At 35.1% G+C, this 24,908-nt stretch overlaps 1 protein-coding gene across 1 annotated transcript; it reads right to left on the bottom strand.

Moving 5' to 3' along the window:
• Window positions 1-4,517: 4,517 nt before the first annotated feature.
• Window positions 4,518-24,709, bottom strand: LOC144435745 (U3 small nucleolar RNA-associated protein 6 homolog). The gene is made up of 21 exons (XM_078124358.1): window positions 24,569-24,709; window positions 24,119-24,203; window positions 23,454-23,495; window positions 22,924-22,995; window positions 21,787-21,855; window positions 20,622-20,685; window positions 19,309-19,427; window positions 18,288-18,320; window positions 16,985-17,020; window positions 16,305-16,398; window positions 15,663-15,747; window positions 14,375-14,487; window positions 13,386-13,534; window positions 12,792-12,863; window positions 11,859-11,991; window positions 10,687-10,754; window positions 10,109-10,186; window positions 9,096-9,202; window positions 6,568-6,634; window positions 5,580-5,652; window positions 4,518-4,988 (listed from the first exon to the last, which is right to left on the bottom strand). The coding sequence occupies exons 1-21, from the start codon at window positions 24,658-24,660 to the stop codon at window positions 4,828-4,830; spliced, it is 1,812 nt and encodes a 603-aa protein (XP_077980484.1). The 5' UTR covers window positions 24,661-24,709; the 3' UTR covers window positions 4,518-4,827.
• Between the last annotated feature and the right edge of the window lie 199 nt (window positions 24,710-24,908).

Raw genomic sequence — 24,908 nt, 5'->3', positions numbered from 1 at the left:
AGCATTAGAGGAAAGGTCCAATCAAAAGACATTGCAATTTCTATTGATAAATAGTCAATGCGTTTTAATTCTAAAAGACGACAGTGGACCCCGAATTTCTTTCATTATTCAAAAGAACAAGAAGCAAATTTCCGGTACCTGTGGCAAAGTTTGGACAGTTTTTAAGCACTTTGACTTTTTAGCAAAATTTGTACCTGAGGCGAATTCTACCTTCAAGCTCAGACCACTAAGTAGTTTTGATAATTGACCCTGAAGATCAAAGGTCGAGATCAAAGGTCAATTTCTTAAAAGATAGCTTGCACATGATAATATGGGGTAGACACTTGGCTGATCTCTCCATGTTTTACCTTTAAAAAAAAAATTGGCCCCATAGTACAGTACTCCAGAGAAATGACATATCGTAGACGCACACACAGACGGATGGACAGAGCCATTGTAATAGCACCCTCTTGGAGGGGTTGGTAGAAAACAAATGCATAATGTATGCAAAATATGATGAAGGTAATATTTTATATCAGATATTACAATGCTTCGAAATTGACATCATCAAAAATTAACTGCGAATGAAACGTTAAATCAAAAGACTGGATAGGATATATAGGGCAAGTGCACTTTGTAATCATCAATGTATGTACCAAATTACATGAAATTTGAAACTTTGTAGGACATTTTTGTTTTGTTATCGTCAACGTATGCACCAAACAAGTCTTCGTTGAAGACATATACTCCAAGCATTTCAACTTACTCATTCATATTCTGAATTTTTATAACAAATATGGCCATTATTCGGTTATTATCGCGAAGGTCGGACAATCAAAGTGCATATGCTCACTGTATAGTATCTGACATCTGTGCCAAGTTTGGTTTACATTAACTCATACATTTCAGAGATATAGGTGGACATCCTATAATCCTTTAATATTTTATGCAAATACCACATTAATATTCACAGTATGTTTACTAAAATCTAATCAGTTCTAGACATTAGTCTAAAGGTGTACATGTATCAAATTTGGTTTGTGTTTGAATTGAGTCTGCCGACAACACAGACAGACAGACAGACATTGGTAGTTATACTATAACCTTACATTACAGAAGGTTCTCTTATTGCACAAAACATACTTGTAAGGGCGTGCTATGTAGTGTTTCAGTCAATAGCTTTTGGCAAACAGCACTACCGTAATTTGATGGCAATTAATAATCGTTAATGATTGTGAAATTCTGGCTAATGCTTTGCCTTGAAAATAAGAAATAGTCGATGGAAAAATCCCTAAAATCTTACATAGCATTTTGACTTGGGATTATACAATATGCTATAATACAACCATCATGTTATATTGTTTTCTCGAAGTGTAGCCAATGTACGATTTGTGTAAGGACTGGTGTAAAAATGTGCACACTTATTATTAAACTATCTTGAAAATGTAAAACAGACCTGGAATCGCCAGAAATAAAACGAAACTAGTCCTAGCCTACACGCAGACTCAAAGGACTAATACTACACTCTGTTTGCTATCCTATAACTGACATTTTGATAATTTGAATTTCGCTTGAGGAAGGATAACGAAATGTCAAAATGTCAGTTAGGATAGCAGAGTGGTAGTGCTGTCCTTCGAGTCTAAACTAGTCCAAACAAAACACAAATATTTAGTCATACAGCTACCTAGGTTATATAGTAAAAACAAAAACCATGTTTCTTTATAAATATCTGTCATTTAGCAAAACTAATCAGATGTAAATCTAATGCTGTCTGTAAAGATTTGTGTTCGTATACCTGTTGTTCTCATCAACGTATGTGTAACTTGATGTATGAATTTTACAGATATAGGACACGTGCGTTGTCATTGTCAATGTATGCAACAAATCATACGAAATTTGAAGCATGTATTATTATATTGCCCAATAACAAAAATTATTAATTATGTAAATGATTCAATTACATTAAACATATCGCCATTGGCACTGTAGCACAACTGTACAGTTTGTGTTATTTTTTTTACAATGTCCGTCTTTATGTCTATTCATCTCTGCTGTTAACTTTGGCTGTTGCTATGGCCGTGGTATTGTCGTTAGGTATATATGTATTCACTTTTGGGATGTTCTCCACTTGCCTAGCCATCCCAGTACTTAAGTTGTAATTGATATGCTATCATTTGGCTGTTGTTATGGACATGGTGTTGTTGCTCCTAATATGTTCATCTTTGCAATATACATCGTTTCATAGTTGCTATAGCCATCGTCTTGTTGCTAGGCACACGTGTCTAATTTATAAATGTTTATTCACTTATCTATCCATCCATATTGTTAACGTTACAATATACGTCATTATCTGTTGTTGCTATGGGCGTGGTCATGTTGCTAGGCACACTTACATACATTTTTGAATGTTTAGGCTCTTGCCTACACAATTTTGGTATTTTGAGACCAAAATTCACATTTATAGACCTAATTTGCATATCATTAATAGGATCATGTCTAGAATAATTCTCCTACACGTCCTAGAAATATCCCTCCAAAATTTGAGTAATTTTTTTTACCAAAAAGACACAGTTTTAGACCTAATTTGCATATCACTGACAGAATCACCATGTTATGTACAATCCAACACATGCGTATGAACATCCCCATCAAATTTCAGACCAATCTGCTCAGAACTTTTCGAGGGTTTCCAAACCAAAAATCACATTTTTTTACCCAAAACGCACATCTCTGATGCAATCATTTTCATTTGAACAGACCATTTTCCATCTACACACCCCAAGTAATGTCACCATCAAATACCAAGGCAGTCGGTCTGGTGTTATTTGACAAAGTTGTTTATACACGCACACGCACACACATATCCATGTCATCATGTCTATAGCACGACTGACCAGGTTTGGTTGTGTTAAATACATCTATATCATATATACCATATATATATACCTCTATGTATATGCCCACTATCGTATGTACCAAGTTTCAATAGATTTGGTCTTTACCTGTCAAGAGAGAAAGGTACATATGCACTGACACATGTATGGATGAACAGAAAGACAAATGGAACCCAATGTACTACAATAATCCCATCAATTCGGCCAGATTTTAAGTGATCGAATTACTTGATTTATGTATTAATTTGCAATTTTGCTGGTTGAATTGCAAGACATGAGTGAGTCAAACATTCTAATCAGTTTTCTCTTTGCCAGTCATTTTAAGTTTCTTCATTTTTATTTAGGATTCATAAAAATAAAGCTTCCCCAACTGATGGTTATATTTGGTGGTCGAAATAAAAAAAGAAGAAAAAGAAATACATTGATTTTGTTGTGGTCGAAATGCAAGGATTAGAAAGATAATTACATTTCTAAAACTCTGTGGGTGGTCGATTTAAAAGAGCAGTGGCATTGATGGGGTTTATTACAGCAGTATCATCCCAGGTTTTGCTCTGTTGGAGAATAATAAGAATAATGATGGACCTTTGATTCAGTATGAAATCACAGAAACAAGTTGTGACCACGTAGAATAGTAGAGGTATGAGTATCTTGCTTTTATTTCTAGTTGGAATGATACAACGTTGGTCTTTTATAATTACAAATTACTAGAATAGCAACAGCATGTATACTTGTGTGATATAAATCTATGGATCGAACTATGACAGTATCCCGAGGCTCTGGCCCCCTCCAATATTCTAACTTCTAGTCAACAGATGTATAAATACAAACCAATCCTTTGTCAGCTAAGAAAAAAAGGGGTAGAGACGACAGACTTGACTTAATTCAAATGGATCACAATGTATGAATACACATTCAGTGTTCTGTTTGTAGTCATGATTGTGCCTTTTTAAGCTGCAATAGCTGCAAATTTTGGGAACATTTTTGGGTCCACACACAAAAATCGGCACCCTCAATGGCAACCACAATTTCAACCTGTTAGTGTAACTGCTGTACTTAGGGATAAGATCAACCGACCACTGATTAAGATGTACAATGTCTAATTAATGGTATTTTAAAAATTTTCAGTGAATCAATTGTGGTTCTCGGATCAAAAAATGACACTAGTTTTAACATGGTGACACATTCAAAACCAAGTTTTCTCTCAAGATTTAAACTTGTCACTACACTTTCTACAGATAATATAGACTACTAATTAACAGATAAAATGTCTTTCTCATAAGTAACTGACCATTTATTAGTCAATACATATTTGGTTTAAGACATGATGAAAAAACAGTTCTCAGCTGCTGCTAGTGCAAGTTTAATGTAACTGTGTGTCCATGAAAGGGAAATTGGAAATAATCAGATCTCATAACAAATGCAAGAAGGGGTTGACTTGAAACAACTGAAATTGAAGTGTATCCTACTTCTGACAATTTGTGCAAATGGGAAATAAAGAGTTATTTTAGACAAAGGAAAATAAGCCATCATGATTGAAAGAATTTGGCCACACTTAATATCACAAAGTGTCTGCAATATGCAAGAAATGGGTTGGCCACACTTAAATATCACAAAATGTCTGCAATATGCAAGAAATGGGTTGGCTACACTTAAATATCACAAAATGTCTGCAATATGCAAGAAATGGGTTGGCCACACTTAAATATCACAAAATGTCTGCAATATGCAAGAAATGGGTTGGCCACACTTAAATATCACAAAATGTCTGCAACATGCAAGAAATGGGTTGGCCACACTTAAATATCACAAAATGTCTGCAATATTCAAGAAATGGGTTGATTTTGACAATCCTAACGAAAGTCAAAGAAATAAATATTCACTCATTTTTTTTTTTCAACTGATAAACATAAACTAATTTGCTCAAGTACACACAAAAGTTTTAACATGTTGAGGTCTAAACAGAATGCCCAGTTTGTAGTAAAGTGAATCTGTTAATGAAATCATCCGCTGCATCAGCTTTCAAATTCTTGACAGCCCTCCAGTGAAGTTTACCAACATTTTCTGTTTTGCCCTTTGGGTGAGACAATTCCAGTTGAATGTAGGACAACCACAAATCTGGAAAGCATTTTATTTGAAAGAAAAAATGTACTTAATTATTATTAAATTCATGGATTCAAAGTCAAATTGTAAACCTACATGAAGAAACTGAATGTTTATCTGAATGTATGTTGTGCCGAATAAACGGTACAAAAGCAGGAACAAATGATACACACACGCACGCACATGCCCGCATGTGCACACACACACACACACAAACACACACACACACACGTACTACACATCCTAGAAATATCCCTCCAAAATTTGAGCTCAATTGGCATTGTAATTTTTTCACCAAAAAGACACATTTTTAGACCTAATTTGCATATCACTGATGGGATCACAATGTTATGTACAATCCAACACATCCGTATGAACATCCCCCCTACGTAAGTACGTACGTACGTACGTACGTACGTACGTATGTACATACACACGCACGCACGCACGTACGTACGCACACACACACACATACATACATACACACACACAATTTATGTTGACATGGGTTGATATACAATACATTCATGTTCTACTAGAATACTTACTATTGGGCTAACCTACAGATTAAACATTCATTATTTTACTACATGTACTTTCAAATACCTGGACTAGTAGAACCAAAGTCTTCTATTGCTTCTTCAAAACAGCTTCTCAATTTCTTCATTTTAGGCTCAGACTGATGTAAACAAGAGGAAAATATTCTTACAGCTGATAGCCAAAATTTTAAATATCCATATTACAATGTTGTTATTTTCATCGTTGTTATAAAGTAAGTAAGTAATAATTGATTTTGAAATGAGCTGTTGGTCACTTTTAACTGACAATTGCTTCCGAGTCGGAGGTAGTCTTGGTTATCCAGACTCCCACCGCTCAGGGCTCTACTACGAGACTACCCAGATGGGAGTATGGGGAAACCAAAGTCGTCCACACTGGAAGTCACACAGTACATTTCTTTCAAGTCATGGAGACTGCCGCTTACAAAGCCTGTTCTTTGAAATCAAGATGATTCAGCTGTTTGAGACACGATAACCTGTCATGAAAAAACCTGGATCATTCAGTGCACCATGTTGGACTGTACATGAAGTACTTCCCAGAGAGCAATGCTCTGGAAGAGACATTCAGTGCAGACAACTTTGGATTACGTTTCCCTTAGACTCTCATCTGGGTGGTCTTGTAGTAGAGCCCTCTGCAATGGGAGTCTGGGTAACTGAGACTAATTCTGAGGATAAATGACATATACAGGAGAAATAAGATCCTCATAATGGGAAAATAGGCCTTTTCAAAATTTGCCATGGTCGTGCTCTACTTCCTGTCTGTGTGTACCTTGGGGGTATACATGACATAGGTAACTTGGTTAATCGTAGAGCACTGCTGCTTTCTTCAATGTCTGAACAATATGAAAAACATCCCTGATTTACACTTCTACAGATTACCATGTAAGGGACAAAGCTCTTAAACGAAACAGTACAATGAGGTGATGATACCACCAATTTGAGTGAGGGCGCTGTATTCTCAATTTCCTGTTTGCAGTCAGGAATGGCCTATTACACTTTTGTGAGAACACTTGATACGAATTGTCTTCGATACCTACCTGTGATTTCTCAAGTTCAATATACTTCATTAAAAAGTCCAGTGTTTTTGGTCTGGAAGATGCTAGTCTGCAACATAAAAAACACACACAACAAATTGAGATAAGGTAAACTGTGATTCCAGGGTTTTTATTGTGGGTTGCTCTGTAATGTCCCCATAACTTATTATTGATAATGTTTAATAGTTTTAAAAAATAAACCGTAAGGCCATAATAATGATTTTAAAAAAATCATCTGAAGCCGTAAATAGTGGTAACCGGAACTAATTGGTTCTACAACATTAGGTCCATTATCACCTGTATCTCAGACATGTTTTTTCTTATTTTGGGACGTATTTACTACGTTTCAATAGTTGTACTATTGTCACATGATCAAAAACAACATCATCCAATCTCACAAAGTTAGGACTTGTTGTCAAATGAGTAAAATGGGCTGTACCTCTATTTACATATGGACATCAAGCTAGTATACACAGTATCACCAATGATTAGTAGATAGCTAATTTAACTAATAATGAGAAGATCTGTTTACACATGGACATCAAGCTAGTATACACAGTATCACCAATGATTAGTAGATAGGTAATTCAACTAATGAGATCTATTTACATATAGACATCAAGCTAGTATACACAGTATCACCAATGATTAGTAGATAGCTAATTCAACTAATGAGATCTGTTTACATATGGACATCAAGCTAGTATACACAGTATCACCAATGATTAGTAGATAGGCAATTTAACTAATGAGAGCTGTTTACACATGGACATCAAGCTAGTATACACAGTATCACCAATGATTAGTAGATAGGTAATTCAACTAATGAGATCTATTTACATATAGACATCAAGCTAGTATACACAGTATCACCAATGATTAGTAGATAGGCAATTTAACTAATGAGAGCTGTTTACACATGGACATCAAGCTAGTATACACAGTATCACCAATGATTAGTAGATAGGTAATTCAACTAATGAGATCTGTTTACACATAGACATCAAGCTAGTATACACAGTATCACCAATGATTAGTAGATAGCTAATTCAACTAATGGGATCTGTTTACATATGGACATCAAGCTAGTATACACAGTATCACCAATGATTAGTAGATAGGTAATTCAACTAATGAGATCTGTTTACACATGGACCTCAAGCTAGTATACACAGTATCACCAATGATTAGGAGATAGGCAATTTAACTAATGAGAGCTGTTTACACATGGACCTCAAGCTAGTATACACAGTATCACCAGTGATTAGGAGATAGCTAATTCAACTAATGAGATCTGTTTACATATAGACATCAAGCTAGTATACACAGTATCACCAATGATTAGTAGATAGCTAATTCAACTAATGAGATCTGTTTACATATGGACATCAAGCTAGTATACACAGTATCACCAATGATTAGTAGATAGCTAATTCAACTAATGAGATCTGTTTACATATGGACATCAAGCTAGTATACATAGTATCACCAATGATTAGTAGATAGCTAATTCAACTAATGGGATCTGTTTACATATGGACATCAAGCTAGTATACACAGTATCACCAATGATTAGTAGATAGCTAATTTAACTAATGAGATCTGTTTACATATGGACATCAAGCTAGTATACACAGTATCACCAATGATTAGGAGATAGCTAATTCAACTAATGAGATCTGTTTACATATGGACATCAAGCTAGTATACATAGTATCACCAATGATTAGTAGATAGCTAATTCAACTAATGAGATCTGTTTACATATGGACATCAAGCTAGTATACACAGTATCACCAGTGATTAGTAGATAGGTAATTCAACTAATGAGATCTGTTTACATATGGACATCAAGCTAGTATACATAGTATCACCAATGATTAGTAGATAGGTAATTCAGCTAATGAGAAGATCTGTTTACAAATGGACATCAAGCTACTATACACAGTATCACCAATGATTAGTAGACAGGTAATTCAACTTATGACAAGATATCTGTTTACAAATGGACATCAAGCTAGTATACACAGTATCACCAATGATTAGTAGATAGGTAATTCAACTAATGAGATCTGTTTACACATGGACATCAAGCTAGTATACACAGTATCACCAATGATTAGTAGATAGGTAATTCACCTAATGAGATCTGTGTACTGTGTCATGGACATCACGCTGGAGAAGGATTTGCCCTTTTTCAGTAAAGGTTTGGCGTATTTTTTAATAAGGCAAAAATTAATCACATAAAATAATAGTGACAAATCAGTTTAATTCACAACTACCCGAATAAGAATATTATACTTATTCATATACATATATACTTAATAATTATATTAAGTATATTGTACTTGAATATGTCAAAATATACATCAAGTACTTTTATTCAATACGGCAAAAGTATAAAAATAAAACATTAGTGAAAAATTACTGTTCAATATACAACTACTTGAATTAAAATGAATTAATTCATTGGAGTAAAATAGTGTTAACAAGTTCATAGGTGATGTCAGTTGTCATTTTTTGTGACTTACTTCTTGTAAATCTGTCTAGTTTTCTGGATGCCACCACTGAAGGCTGCCCAAGCCAAGTATCTTTCTCTCATGACAGCGGCTACTTGTTGGTGTTCTTTCATTCCATGCTGGGGATGTGAACAGACACACAAGTGTTATCAATGTAATATATGTTTGTTTTTCAAAAAAAAGAGCTTCAGGTGAAAAACTAATATTAAATTGTGTGTTTCCGATAACATGGCCTCAGAAAATAGGGTAGGTAGGTCAGGATTTTAGTTTATTTCATGTGATCGTTTTTATTTTCAACCCAAGAACAAACAAAATGTTGGTCAGAATACTCATTCTGTTATAATTTGATGAAATATATACACACGTGCATGAGGTCAAGAAGTCAAAGAATTTCTTATCTTTTTGGAGTTTAAATGTTTAAAAAAAAATGTTTAGGGTTGGAGGCTTAAACTTGAGTCAGTCAAGTTATCAGAAAAACACAATTTTTTTTATTTGGCCTAAAGAAAAATTTACAGTACACAATGACTGTTTATATATTTTGTATGTCAGAAATTATTTGCTAAATAATGTTTTGGATTTGGGTATCAAGATGCATTGTGTCTCTCCATACAATGCCATGTATTGTGTACACGCTGATGGGTTTGCACACGTTACTCAGTGGGATGGTTGTCACCTGACCGTACCCTTGGTTTATCTGTAAAATCACTCTCTGTCATTGATAATGTTTAGTCCTTGTTCTGTAAAATCACTCATAATCAAAGACATCAAATGTCTTTCCATCACTTCCTGATGACAATGGTGATGGTCTTTCAAACGTAATAATGACAAAACAAGACTATATGTAAATGTAACAACATCAGTGACGTCCTCTCGCGCAATGCATCTTGGAACCGAAAAATCTACTTTTCTCTCTATCAGTACCAACAGGGTTGAAACACTTTTTAAAATGCTATCTGAACCATGTACTGTTTTGTAATCAATACTACAATATCTGAACATAAAATATGTCAGGGGCTTCAACTTACCTCAAAGACCTTTTCAACTTCACTTGGATTGCATGCAAGACACCATGTTAGTCCTAAATCCCATAGTGGCAGTGACTTCTATGTGTTGAAAATGACAATTGAATGTATTTTAATACCAAGTACAATCAAATATTCCTGAATCACAAGAATCACTGTTAGGTAAAATGCTACATGTTTAGCAGGATTAGTCATTAGAATCATATTTAGATGATTCTAATGTATTGTACTTTACACTACATAACTCTGATACATATATTAGGTTAAATCACTAGCATGATAAAAAAGCTAATAACTTAAAAATATTTAGTATCAAATATACGATAACATCCTATATCAGAAGTGATATTTCACGTTAAACGTCACCAAGAATGATCGGTCTCAAGTCTAGGTATAAGGCTTTAAACAGTGAGCCCTCTAAGCCAATTTGACGCGCCACTGACGCACACAATATCTATTGCCACACCAAAATTTGATGTTCCCCTATCTCTTTCTATGCGGTGACTCACAAGAATGCCGTTTTTCTCAGTTTGACCCATAACAACAAAATTTGGCTATCATTAGAGAGCACATTGGCTTACCTTAGACTTGACATGTGAAACAGCATAATCAAATAAGTCCATTACTTCTGTTTTATCATTTTCTTCACCTTCAAAAAATTATAATATAATTACTATATTTATTCCCCAATATTTTCTTTGTTCAGCAAACATAAGGGGCCTAGTCACTACAAGTTGCTGGATTAGTAATGACAAAACCATTAGGTCATGAAGATTTTCTGGCTGAATGAGGACAAATATTGGAGAACAACATAATTATACCAGCGCCAGTAATATCAAAGAAAAATCGGGGAAAGTAATGGCAATTTTGAACATTTCGAATACAGCAGAACCAGTGATGTAGACACATGTAGTTATGACATAGATGTCCATTGTCATGATGTAGAAAGACTAGATTATATATTTCATATTTTTTGTTAAATTCAGCTTGTGCATGGTATAAATACTATTATTCCCCAATATCTTCTGCAAAGGAAAATATGAGTGAACATAAGGGGCCTAGTCACTACGAGTTGCTGGATGAGTAGTGACAAAACCCTTAGGTCATGAGGATTTTATGGCTAAATGAAAAAAGAAATATTTGGGAATAGTATAATCAAACCCCTCAGGCATAATTTATGAAAGATTCAGAAAAACAAAGATGCTTTGGAAGTTCTTGACTTGTATTTTAAGCACTGCAGGACAGTGACGTAGAGACAGTTTGTCATGACATATAACAGCCAGGGTATATCATCCATATTTTCTTTTCTAACACAAAAACTTGGCTTGTGCAAGGTATAATATATATAATAGGTTTGTAACTAACAAAATTATACAATGTATATACTAAGAATTACCAGGTAAAAATATCATTTTTTCCTGATTGCATTTGCTAGGATTTGTAGGATTTGTATCCTCAGTGAAATAATTTGACCTATGTATTTAACATTTTGTGATAACCTTTTCTTAAACACCAGCCTCTTTTTCATGTCTTAGTTTGCCTGTTTGCCTATTGGCACAATACTTTTACTGTACTTTTGAGTTTGTCTACGATGATGTTTCAATGTTTCCACTTTCAACATCATCTCTGCGTATTGTCTTCTCAAAGATACATTAAAGGAATTAATACTTCCAGAACCGACAAACCAAATGTAACTTGTAAGTTTCATTTTCACATCAAAGTCATAATGGATGTTGTACAATGTAGTACTTACCTGGCTGCATATCATAAATAGCTAACTGTAATCTTTGAAGCCATAGTTTGACTGATTTGTCATGGGATTTGGTGGCAATTTCAGCGACTTCTTTGGCTTTATCTACAAATCCAACTTTCACCAACATCTTTACCTACAAACATAACATACAATGTTAAGATATCAACCAACAATGACAATCCTCGGTACCTGTAATAACATTTCACCCCATGCTAAAAGGTCAAAATTGAATAAGAATGTCACGCTCATGCACACCTATAGTAATGCAAGTGAAACGCGTGGAGCGGAAATTATGGTGTTGACCAAGAAATTGAATGTTCGTTATTTGTATGGTGCACCTTGGCAGTAATATGCTATTTCAGGTATCGAGAATTCAGATTCAATTTGTCATGAATATGGTAAATTAAGAGACAATCTGTAAAACTTATTATGGTTGCAACCTACATTTAGCTTTGTCAACTCCATACCATCACCATCTTACTGCCAGTCTTTCAAGCAAGAGAAAAGAAAGTTTGCAGTCCTAACTGTATCTAGGTCTGAGGTAGCTGTAATTAAGTTATCAAGTGCACTCATTGAGTACTAGTCAAAATCCTGGAAATTTCATATTGCAGGCTACAAAGCGGCTTGGCTTGCAACATTTTATGATACACACACATATATATACAGCAACTTCATTCCTTTGGAAAGAATAAAGTGACATTGGTACACCACCTCCTCATTCACACCACATTCAACAAGTGTTCATTGACTTCAAAAGGACCATATCTATAGAAAGGGAAGTACGTACAATGCTCTGAAACTGAGCAAAGTACAAGATAATACAACACTCTGATCTAAAAGTGGCCAAAGTGTTAAATAAAAGATGTAAAACTCGCCCACTTTTCATACAACCCTCTGATCTGAAAGAGGCCAAAGTGCTGATGTAAAACTCACCCATTTTTCGTACAGCTCTTCTGATAAATGATACTTGATGCTTGATAACACTTTCAAGGCTCTAAGGACATGCTGAAAGGATTATATTTAATAAAGTTATTAACTTTGAAATGCAGTGTAAAATTGATGACATTACAAATGAATAAGTCAGCCTTACATACTTTGTTTTGAGCTGTGTATAAAGTGCAGGATTAGAAATAGTATATATTGCTGGATTAAACTTGCATTACATACAGGAAACCTTTTTTTCACACCTGGAATTACGGCTCTGGTAAATTGAGGCTTTAGTATACTAATATTAAGGTAGACACAAACTAAAATTAATGTTGTTTGATATGGTAAATTACACAAATGGGCAAGCTTTATTGTGTGAATCTAATCACTCTGTAATGGTGTCAACACTGGAAGTCCAAAAACAGTACACTGCAGGTTTATGGAACTCTGTCAATAAAATACTGCCCGTGTTGTGTCGTCCTGTGGACTGGTACATTAATGTTGTATGTTCATGGCCACTGGAAAAAAATAGATTTCAGAGAAGCCTCCCTACTGAGACTATAATTAAACCAATGTCCATGCTTTCTTTGAACAAAGTACCTGATTTGAGAGATGTTCTGACTGTCCCACTCTCACTCTTTCAAGACAAGTCTCGGCATACAGAGTCCACATCTTCCTTGTGGGTACCTTCTTGACAGCTTTGTCAAATACAGCAAAACATTTCTCTTCTAACTGTAAAACTGCTATATCTACAAGAAAAGTTAGAATCTATACATGAACAAAAAAATAGATATTTTTTTATTTGATATTCTTGATATCAGACATTATGCTGACATATCCAGATATGCTGAAGAAGGAAGTTGCCCGAAATGATGAAAGGGAGATTCTCACCATCATGAATAATACAGAAATGTGGAGGAAAAGTGTGCTAGTGATTAACGTGGATCTTCTGTCTATTGACGAATGATGATGATGATGATGATGATGTATGACTGTACAAATGGTGAATTTTCACACCAAATATGGTGAGCATGTTCCATGTACTGAATCAAGTTGGACAAGCTTTGAAAAAAAATACCCAAAAGTGCATCATAAACAGTATAATCATTAGACAATATATTGTTCATGGTTCCAAGAATCAATAAGACAGTACAATATAGTTACTTTGGAATGGTAAATTGGAAAAGAATGCGATATTTTTATCCGTTAACTACAGACCTTGATCATCCTCAAGTGCAAAAAAAAAAATGGCTTCAAGTTGATTTTGCTATTTGACCCTGAAGGTTAAAGCCATGGGAAATGGTCAAGGGTCTCAAAGAAAGATTGTCCCTGAGAGTAACAGGAGTAGGCACTTGAGTGCAGTCTCTATGTCTTCAGAGGTTTCGTAGCTGTTGCCCAAATTTGGCTGCCATTACATAAAAAGTTATATGAATACCAAAAATAAATTAATGCTTTGCTATATTTACAAGAAAACCTGCACCTGCTAATCTGGGGTAGACACTTGAACGAAATCTCTATATGGTACATTTTTTGAGTTGAGAATGACAGTCAACATTTCTGATTGATGTAAAACCATTTTGAACACTCACCTGGATCTAGTTTTCTGTGTTTGGCATCAATAATAACCTTCTGTTCATTGACAAGATGTCTTCTAGCCAAGGCATTCCAAGTCAGTTCATTCTCAGGGTGGTCTTTCTTGAGACTGTAGAAATAAAGAAATTTTGACATCAACTCACAAAGAATATGTCTAGTACATAATAATTCATTATGCAAATATTGATGATGTGACAGGGCCCCATGGTCCTTAAGTGCAAGTGTTGTGTACTTTGAGTATTTGCATCTTAAGCATTGGAGTGTTCTCTGTAGGTGCAATTTTACGAGCTTGGCATGTGCAGCGACAGCATAGAAGAAGACACTGCAAACATGAATGCAAATACCAGTACCTCTCAGGCTCTGAGTATCCACACTGGCAGTCATGCGGTATGGGGTTCTGTTATTATTACATGATTGTTTATCTGAAACAATAAATTTCACTAATATCATACTTTGTGACCAAAAATTTTGTGTGCAAGGAAAGATTGCATCCTCATCTACATATCATTTGCATGCATGTTTGTATGCAAATAATGTTCCCGGTATTACGCTGCAGTGGAACCATTAGCATGCGCACAGAGTGGTGTTAAGTATTCACCAGTACATTATGCAATAATATGACAAAACTCCATGATATGTGAGTGCAAGTGTGGTGTACACAGGGTATTTGCACGTGTGCATGCAGTGTCCTCTGTGGTACGTACTTTCACAAGCATAGTTAGTGAAAGTGCAGCAGAAAAACACTGCATGCATGAGTGCATGCAAATACTCTTGAGTACCCTCACTAGATCTCAATGTGGCATGGAGTTCTGTTATTATTACATTTTCATCTGAAACGGCAAATTTCCATTAAAAAAATCATAAAAATCATACATGGCGATCATGCAATTCTGTGTGTAGCAAATGATCACATCCACATTTGCATATCATTTGCATGGAGGTGGGCAATAATGTTTTCGATATTGCACTGCAGTGAAACTACCACTAGTATGCATGCACACCAATGCAGGTAATCTCCAGTATATACGTAATAATAATCCGCACAGCGGCTGCATAGCAGCTCAATGACTAGTATGCATGCACGTCCTATGTATACTAAGCAAGTTTTTTGGGTGGTTTTATACTATGTGCATTCTCCACGCAGAGGCCGCTATCTACAATATCATCATGAGGCAGCTAGTCACGGTTACAAATGAATCTACCCTGCACGAGCTTATGGGCTTTGCCTACTTATGATATTATTTTATCATTACATAAGATGAAATTGTTATTCCCATTACTTACTCATTGTAAATTTTATCCTCTATTTCCTGAGTGAAATCAAAATCCCTGCATATTGGTAGGAATGACAATCTGAAATCAATATCATCTGGAAATAATAAAATAATTTAAAACAAAGAAAGTTACAGTCTCAAATATATTGACAGTCTGTAAAAAAATTATAAACAAATGTGCAAGTGGAAATTTTCAGCATATGATTAATGGTTATCTTATTTATTAAAATCAGTGCTAAATTTCAATGAAACATTCTTGCAAACCAGGGCTCACGACCACGGTGTATCTTGGACAGTGCCATAAAAGAGGCTGTGGTTTACGACGATGCAATGAAACGAAGTATGGATATTCAAGCACAGGTCTGGTATTTGGGTTTGGGTTTACTTGCCAACATGGCCTCTACAGCTTTCATATAACTGACACATGCGACTTTGCTTTGCATTGTCCCTTACTGAACATGACCTCTACAGCTAGCTTTCATATAGCTGACACAGGCAGCTTTGCCTTGCATAGTAACTAACCTGACATGACCTCTACAGCTTTCATATAACTGACACTGGCAGCTTTGCCTTGCATAGTAACTAACCTGACATGACGTCTACAGCTTTCATATAACTGACACTGGCAGTTTTGCCTTGCATCGTAACTAACCTGACATGACCTCTACAGCTTTCATATAACTGACACTGGCAGCTTTGCCTTGCATCAGATCATCATCAATTGCACTCTTCTCAATGTCAATTGACTGCAAAGACAAAACAAAAATACCATTGTACACTGTACAAAAAATTCTTGTGATACCAAGGTCACTGGTTTCACTATGTTTGAAACTCATCTAGAGCTTGATTGTTTACAATGCTAAAAAGACAACAATTATTTTGTACAGCTGTACTGGTAATACCATAATAAAACTCTCTGTCATCAATATACATATATTTTTAAAAAAAGACGTCTACTGGAGTTGGAAACTAGAATAAACAGTTGACCTTGAAGAGAATGGTCAAGGTTAAAGGGGAATAACACTCCAGGATATAGAGATATGGGTTCTGGAGAATCATTTTATGATTTTACATCATCTACAATTACTTGCGAGTTCAGATGTTGGGTGAAAATGAATATTCATGAGATGTTTTACACTGAAAGGACTAAGCACTTAGGAGTCCTGAATATTCAATGTTCACTCATGAATAAACATTTCTGTTGACTCTCATGAGCACTGTGGCCCACAGCTGTTACTAACTTTAATAGACTCCGAGTAACTTAGAGACCCACTCTTAATCTACAGTATAATAAAGTTGTTACTAGCTAATAGATCAACATATAGTACATACCTTTTCATTCTGTAATACATTCCATCTCTTTCTTAGCTGCAAAAAAAAATGGTTCACATTTTTAAGAGCTGGAATACAATAAAAAATATTTACTTACAAAATAATTAACATGTATGGATAGAGATCCTTCCATATGATTCAAGACTTGCAGTAGTAATCTTTGACTTGAAAGTAACATTGAGTCATAATGCCATGGTCAAATGGTTAGAGTGGCCAACTTGGAATCTGTGGGTTGCAGGTTCAAACCCTGTTGCTGTCGTTTGTTTCTGAATGGCTAAAGTCCTAGGGCAAGATTTGAACCGAAATTGTGCCTAAGTCAACCCTGTTGTATAAATGGGGACCTGGTAGGAGAGAGGTTGCAATGTAACCCTATTTGCTTTATAAAGGCTGCAATGGATTGTATGCTCCCCAGGGAGTTGAGGAAGTTAAGGGCCGTTCTGTCACCAATGATCCATGCTAATTGTCAAGAGCTTAAATTTGAGTATAGAGTGGGAAAGCACTGTATAAAAACCCAACATTGATATTATTATGAGTCTGTTTCAACTCCGAGACTTGAAATAATAAATAATGATAATGTTGGTTCTTATATAGCACTTTCCCACTTTGTGCTCAAAGCGCTTTACAATTATTATCCCCTAGCACAGATCTATAGTGGCACAATGGCCCTTTAATCCATTGCAGCCTATAAGCGCATATGATTAAATCATTCACACTGCAACCTCTATCCTACCAGGTCCCCAATTACACAACAGGGTTGATCGAGGCACAATTGTGGTTCAAATCTTAACCAAGGACTTCAGTCATTCAGAAACAATTGGCAGCGACCGGGCTCAAACCTGCAACCTGCAGATTCAAAGCTGGCCACTCTAACCATTCACCATGACTCCATGAGTTACAAAGCATATACACATAAGTCTGATAGTTACATACACTAATTTATTGTGATCCATACACCACAAATTGGTATCCCTATCTCTTACTATGTAATGACTAACAATAAATCCACTTCATTTTGACACAGAACTCATAATGACTTCTTTTATCACAAAACAAATGAGTAAGAGTTCAGCAATAACTCACATACTGACATTTAAAGTGGAACGCCTCTCCAGGAAATAAAGGCATTTACATGAACTATGCATTGTGGCCCATTGTAAAGATACCCTATACAGACACAAGATCAACTTGATGTTTCTCTGAAAGTGCAAGTGATGTCAAAACCATGAAATGACTCTCCAGAATCCATAGTTTATGAAAATGTCTGTATTTCCTTGAGTGGAGTTCAACTTTAAAGCAAACTTACCTTGTCAGCATTCATAAGTTCTAAACGAAAATACTGCAGACAGAAAGTAGACAAAAAAGAAAGAATGAATGAATGAAAGAAGAAAAGTGTTTTTACCAAAATTTCAAGAAATAAATTATTACCAACCAAAGAACGCGACCACTAAATTTTGATTGACATCATGATAAATTTACCAAAATAGTGATGATTTATGGGGAACATAATTGTCGTACATTTTTCCCCATTTTCTGATGTTCAAATGCTATATCAATCAATCAATCAATCAAATTTCTATAGCACCTATTCTTCAGAATGATGTTCTGTTCAGTAGCACTGAATGGCCAAAGCAGATGGTTGGCTTTGATGAACAAATATGTTTCCAGTTTTGCTTTAAATCAGTCAAGGCTGGAGATTTGTATAAATGTATGGTCAAAACTTGTCAACAACAAAAAGGTTTACTGTTGCTGTTACAGTGCACTCAGTCTTTGTACATCTGATATAAGACCAAATGAAAATAATAGCGTGTTTCCGATAATCCGACCGACCCTAGGTTAAGCCGCTGACCCTAAATATTGTTTACATGCATAAAGGTAAAAGTATGACAATTTACTTCAGAATCTATTTCTATGTAGATTTTCTTGACAAAGTATCTTTGGTTACTTTAAAAACCACATTGAGAAAGAAACATTGTCATTTCAGTCTATAACAGCACAGTCTGCATATTGTGTTTGTCTACTTCTGAATCACATAATTGTCTTCATTTACTTCTTTTACACCTCACCAACTGTTACGGAAGTATTGTGACCAATGAGTATCTTGTCTTTGAGTCCACGTAATTTTAAAAAAAAATGTAAACTAAAATCAAATCTTGACCTACCTGCACTTTTTCTGAAGTCATGCTATTGGAAACTGAATTTTAAAATTAGACCTAACACAAATTTAGCATAAAAGTTGAGATACTGATTAATAACCAAATCATTATTCATATAGAAGAACGCAGCACAGACATAACAACTGAGTCAATGAAACAGTCCAACTCTACCTCTATCCATAGTTGTTTGGACTCTGGATGAAATCTTAAAGCTCTGAGAAAGAGACCTCTGGCATTGTCGGGTGAGTTATTATCTTCCATCTCAAACTTGGCAGCCATTATCCACAAACCTGCATAAATAACATAACATTCATTTATACAAACAATAAGATACACACAAATGTGTGATTGTGTGTATATGCATGTGTGTAAGGGTACATGTATATGTACACGTATATGTCTGCAGACTAGAAAATCACTGGGAGCAATTCCCAGCACAAAAATTATATTTAAAAAAAAGAAGAGAAAAGATACACACAAATTTTCTTGGATTCATTTGTTTATATCATGCTTGGTTAATTATCCATATTCATTTTGTAATATTGTTGATATTTTTAATAATTCTTTATTTTGCAGATTCAAAAGACCTAATAATCATATACAAATACAAATAAGAAAATTTATACAGCCATTACAATAAGATGGGAAAACAGGGAAAATGGAAATTAGTTGTCTGGCAACTCATCAAGTCCGTTCCCGCTTATTTAAGTGTCTTAACAAAATTCAACAAATATCTCTGGACAAACTGTTCGTATTTTCTGAAAATAAACGTACAATGGATTTCTTCATTACTGGGGTCAAATATTTACAAGCCTTCTCTCAAAAAGTTCACAAACTGTTTAACACTGTATATACTAACATGTATGTATGTACGTATGTACGTACGTACGTATGTATGTATGTATGTATGTATGTATGTATGTACGTACGTACGTACGTACGTACGTAAGTACGTACGTACGTACGTATGTATGTATGTATGTATGTACATTGTGTGTATTGTATGTATGTATGTATGTATGTATGTATGTATGTATGTAATAGAGTAGTAAAAAATATAATGCTGCTAGGACTGTAGTACAAAGAAATGCATATGGAACGCGCGTGATAAACGGTTATACGTGTGAAAAGTTCTAATATTTGCACACATCAAATAGAACCCAATAGAACACGCCTGAAATTTAAAAAAAAACCCTGATTAGATTGGGAATGACGAGAATAATCTATTAATTCAAAGGGAATCACATGTGGTTGTCGTTCTGTTCCATTGCATTCAGATATGTTCAGGTGTTTACCTAACATTTCTGTATCTCGCCGATATTACCTTTGAAAAAGAATATTTATTCGAAACGTCAGATTTTACATCTATTTATACGGACTGATTTATAAGTTCCATAATGCATTTCTATGTATGTATGTATGTATGTATGTATGTATGTATGTATTGTATGTATGTAATACAAAGTTTGGTTACAACAACTCACCTACTATATTGGTGTGTAGTTTCAGAATCCTTGTAAATACTTTACTCAGTGCAGTACGTCTATTCTGTGTGTTCAAATAAGAATTATCCTGACTATTGAACACTGTAGATTGAGGAGTTGTAAATACTAGTAACATTAAATTGTGGAAAGAAAAGTAACACATGTAGGATTCAAACCAACATTCCCTGAATACTAGCCAGAGTGCTCTAGCCATATCAATAACTTAGAAATATCAACAACTTCGACATTGCAGATGTCAATTACAGGTCTATTTTATCTATAAGTAATACATTAATGAGTTGAAATCGTAATTCATTGGGGACACTGATTTTTTGGTATGGACCCAAAAATCAATTTGATTATTCGATTGGATATATTGCCCCCATACTATGTGTACTGCTACACAAATTTGTATTTGAACAAGTAATTCACAACTGTTCAGGGTGTACAATATTACAATGGGGAACTTGCAATCCAGACTGAGCATGCTCAGACGCAAAGGACTATGGGATTATCTGAGGTTATCGTAATACCTAATCTGGAGCTATCGATAAAACAAACCTCGAACAATGGTCAGGGTAACTATGAATTGATCATTTACGGTTACAAACAATATAATAATATTGTTTGTAATACTAATTGATTAGCATTTATTATCACATTTCCCATGATGCAACATTCAACATGGCGGGTTTGAAAGTTCCCTATTCAGTTATTATATCTAAAAATGCAGTTTTTTCACAAACCCGGTCCAGTTGCAGCTAGTGTATCTTTAATACATGTACAAACATTTTATCAAGTACATATTATTCTTATTACATGGTTTACCCCCAGTAATGATACCATGAGTGAGGGAAAAGAAATTAATGATAATTAGATATCATTCCCCGATATTTTTCTTCGTTCAGCCAAGGAAAATACGAGTGACCTAAGGGGTCCTTGTCACTACGAGCAGTGACAACCCTTAGCTCATGAGTATTTTCTGACTGAGTAATATTTTAAGCGTTTTGACTCATATTTCAAACATAGCAAAACCAATGACAGACATGCGTATAGAGCGACCAGAGTATACATTCCATATTTTTGTTGTTGTACCTGGCTCATGCATGGTATAACAACTTTCACAGCAAAAGTTTTGCATGAGCAAACTGTATGGTATACTTACCCACTTCTTACAAAATTGTATGTGTGACATCCATAGTTTGATATCATCACTGTACAATGCACAGGCTCTCTAGAACAAAGCAAACACCAACACTGACTACTTGGATAATGTGCAGTATATTTATGGCACGTCAAAGTCTCAGGCCCAAATGCATGTCAGAGATGTGTGTGTACAGACAGACAGACAGACAGACAGACAGACAGACAGACAGATGGAAAGACAGACAGACAGATGGAAAGACAGCACCCACTGCAATAGATTGTCAGATATGTTGTGTTGTTCAGACTTATCAGGCTTCCAAGTTCTTAACCAGTGAGTGCTGGCTGATAGCATGCCATGAATGTCTTATCTTGCAGACTAACATTGCAATAGTGTCTGATTACTCTCATCTTTGGCACTGACTAACGGGAGACGAAATATCAGTGGTTTACAAAAATCACAATTTACATATTGCCACCCATCATTTATTACTGAAATGCACTGTTTTCAGATATCTGGTCAGTTTTGCTCTTGACAAATTTAACATTTTAATTTTCAATATACTTGTTATGCTATTTTACAATTATTAATATTGCAGCCATTATTATTAATTATTAATATGGTAGCAAAGATCACAGACCACAATACCAATTATGCCCCTATCCACTGTATTCTCAGTTCAAATTATTGCCTCCATGCAGGGGTTATTAGAATACCACTTGCCTACACAAACATTTTTATGAAGCCTTTTTGAGGTGAATAAAATAAATAATGATTGGATGATAATTAGATGTTATTCCCCAATATTTTTCTTTGTTCAGCCAAGGAAAATAGAAGTGACCTAAGGGGCATCTGTCACTACTTTTCTAGTGACTCAAAGTGACAACCCTTAGCTCACAAGAATTTTCTGGCTGAATGAAGGAAAATATTGGAGAATACCATAAATATACCAGCGTCAGTATTATCAAAGAAAAAAACGGGGAAAGTAACAGTAATTTTGAACGTTTTGATTCATATTTCGAACACAGCAGAACCAGTGATGTAGACATGCGTTGTCATGACATAGATGTGTGTTGTCCTGACGTAGAACGACCAGAGTATATATTCCATATTTTTGGCTTATGCATGGTATAAAGTTGTTTTTCATACTTCACTTACCTTGAACAGACCAATTATTCTCTGTACAATACTGAACTCTATCTCAGCTTTCTTGAAAAAGTAGCCAATTCTCTATAGAGAAGGATTTGAATACATTTAACTGTTAGTACGGTGACAGTCCCTATATAGGGACTCTGGTATGATCAACTAAAATGACTACAAAGTGAATAGTGTTTTTAGCTGTTTGTGTTGACATTCTAAAAAGACAGTTCTATTATTGTTTATATTAAGTATTGGCATAATGTAAGAATGAGTGTTTTCTTGATTTCTGTCTCATAACATTGTATACAAACATGTTGTAGTGGTGTCAAAGATACATAGTGCATACAAATACACAGTCTGAGCCTGGATCTACATACAAGTAAACACCAACATTTATAATTGTTATTCAAATTCCAATTGGTCATGAGGAGTGACAAGTTGCTGTACAACTCTGTAAAACTGTTGGTCCTTACTGAAATCTAGCCGTTGGTCTTGGACAATAGACCAACGTTTATTTTGCACACTAACTTGACATCTTGATGACTCACCTTTCTCCTTTTGTTGATCAAGGACAATAAATTAATTTCATACTAGAAAAACAAAAAATGCAAAAATTATAGTTTTAATTATGAGTACCAGTGATACCAGTGGCCAGCTCTGGGTGCGTGGTCAATACTGCCCACCCAAGACCCCATTTTGACAAAAAAAATCAATACCCCCATTTTCGACCATACAGACTTTACGAAGATTCCACATTTTTGACCAACATTGCAATATTAGTTCTATATTAATTAACACTTTCATCACCATTGGCCCCATAGGATTATTTATTTATCAGCACACCTCTCATTAACATAAAGGTGAGAGTGAGAGTTAGGTAATCAAATTGATATAAAAATATTTAGAGTTGCTTTTAAAAAAAAGAAATATTAAAGGTACTACCATTTTAATGGAAATATATTTTCTACATCATACTTACAAATACATACATATGTCACATTGACAACCGAAATACGGACATAGAGGATTGTGAACTGTAATTTTCGCTCTTGCATTTTTCCCTCAGAGGGTAACATTTTAGGGACAATTTATATGACTTGCTACTAAAGGATTTTAGACCAAGCAAAATCAAAACTAATGTAGAATGTAGTGTACCTATTATAGACTCTTCAGCTCCACAAAGCCCAACCCTACAACAGAAATAAAGACTAACCTGAATGTAGCGAAGGAAATCTTCCCTGACTTTGTTTTGTCTGGCCAATCTGTATTCATGAGATTGAATCTTCCTTACCATTGCTCTACAACAAAAACACAGATTATTTCACATACACCAACAACAGTCACCATAGGTTTGAAATGCAATGGGCCCTCTTGAAAAAAAACAGTGGCTTCAATTAGTGTTCTCAAAACTATTTACTAGTCTCTCACCCATAACTTTAAGCCTTTTTCTTTCTTTCTTTTTTGACTTGTTATTTGTATGTTGATCTCTTTTGTGGGAAATAAATGTCAATTCAATTCAATATAGATACATTATGTTGAGGGTCATGTCAGTAATCTAGACCAGGCCAGTGCACCGTCTGCAAGCAGGACTAGCATTGTAGTAATGATTTGCACTGGTGGTACAGTGGTAGCAGGTCTAACAAAAATGTGTGAATGTACTTACTTTATCTCCCCTCGACTAAACAGACCTACTCTCTCGAGCTGTTCAAGCTCAGGGAGCATTTCCTCCATTCGTTGCTGGACAAATTCAGCCATGTCGCTGCTCTGTTGACGGTTCACCTATTCCTCGTAGTACTTGGACGACCTGCCTTCAAAAGTCACATGTATACTAGTAGCAGACAGCTGGACAAGTCACGCGAGATAACGCGAGAGTTGTGTGTCTCGGGTTCAGAGCAAGATAAAGTTGAATAATAATATGTTTAACGTTAGATTGTTACAGTAAGTCCTCTTATTGGTATATTCTGTATATTTGAGCCTCTTTCTGACAAAATACTTGGAAGAAA

Source organism: Glandiceps talaboti, chromosome 5, assembly GCF_964340395.1.
Source record: "Glandiceps talaboti chromosome 5, keGlaTala1.1, whole genome shotgun sequence".
NCBI classification, from domain to species: Eukaryota; Metazoa; Hemichordata; class Enteropneusta; family Spengelidae; genus Glandiceps; species Glandiceps talaboti.
The sequence above is the reverse complement of the archived record's forward strand: the minus strand, read 5'-3'. Positions and strand labels throughout refer to the sequence as shown.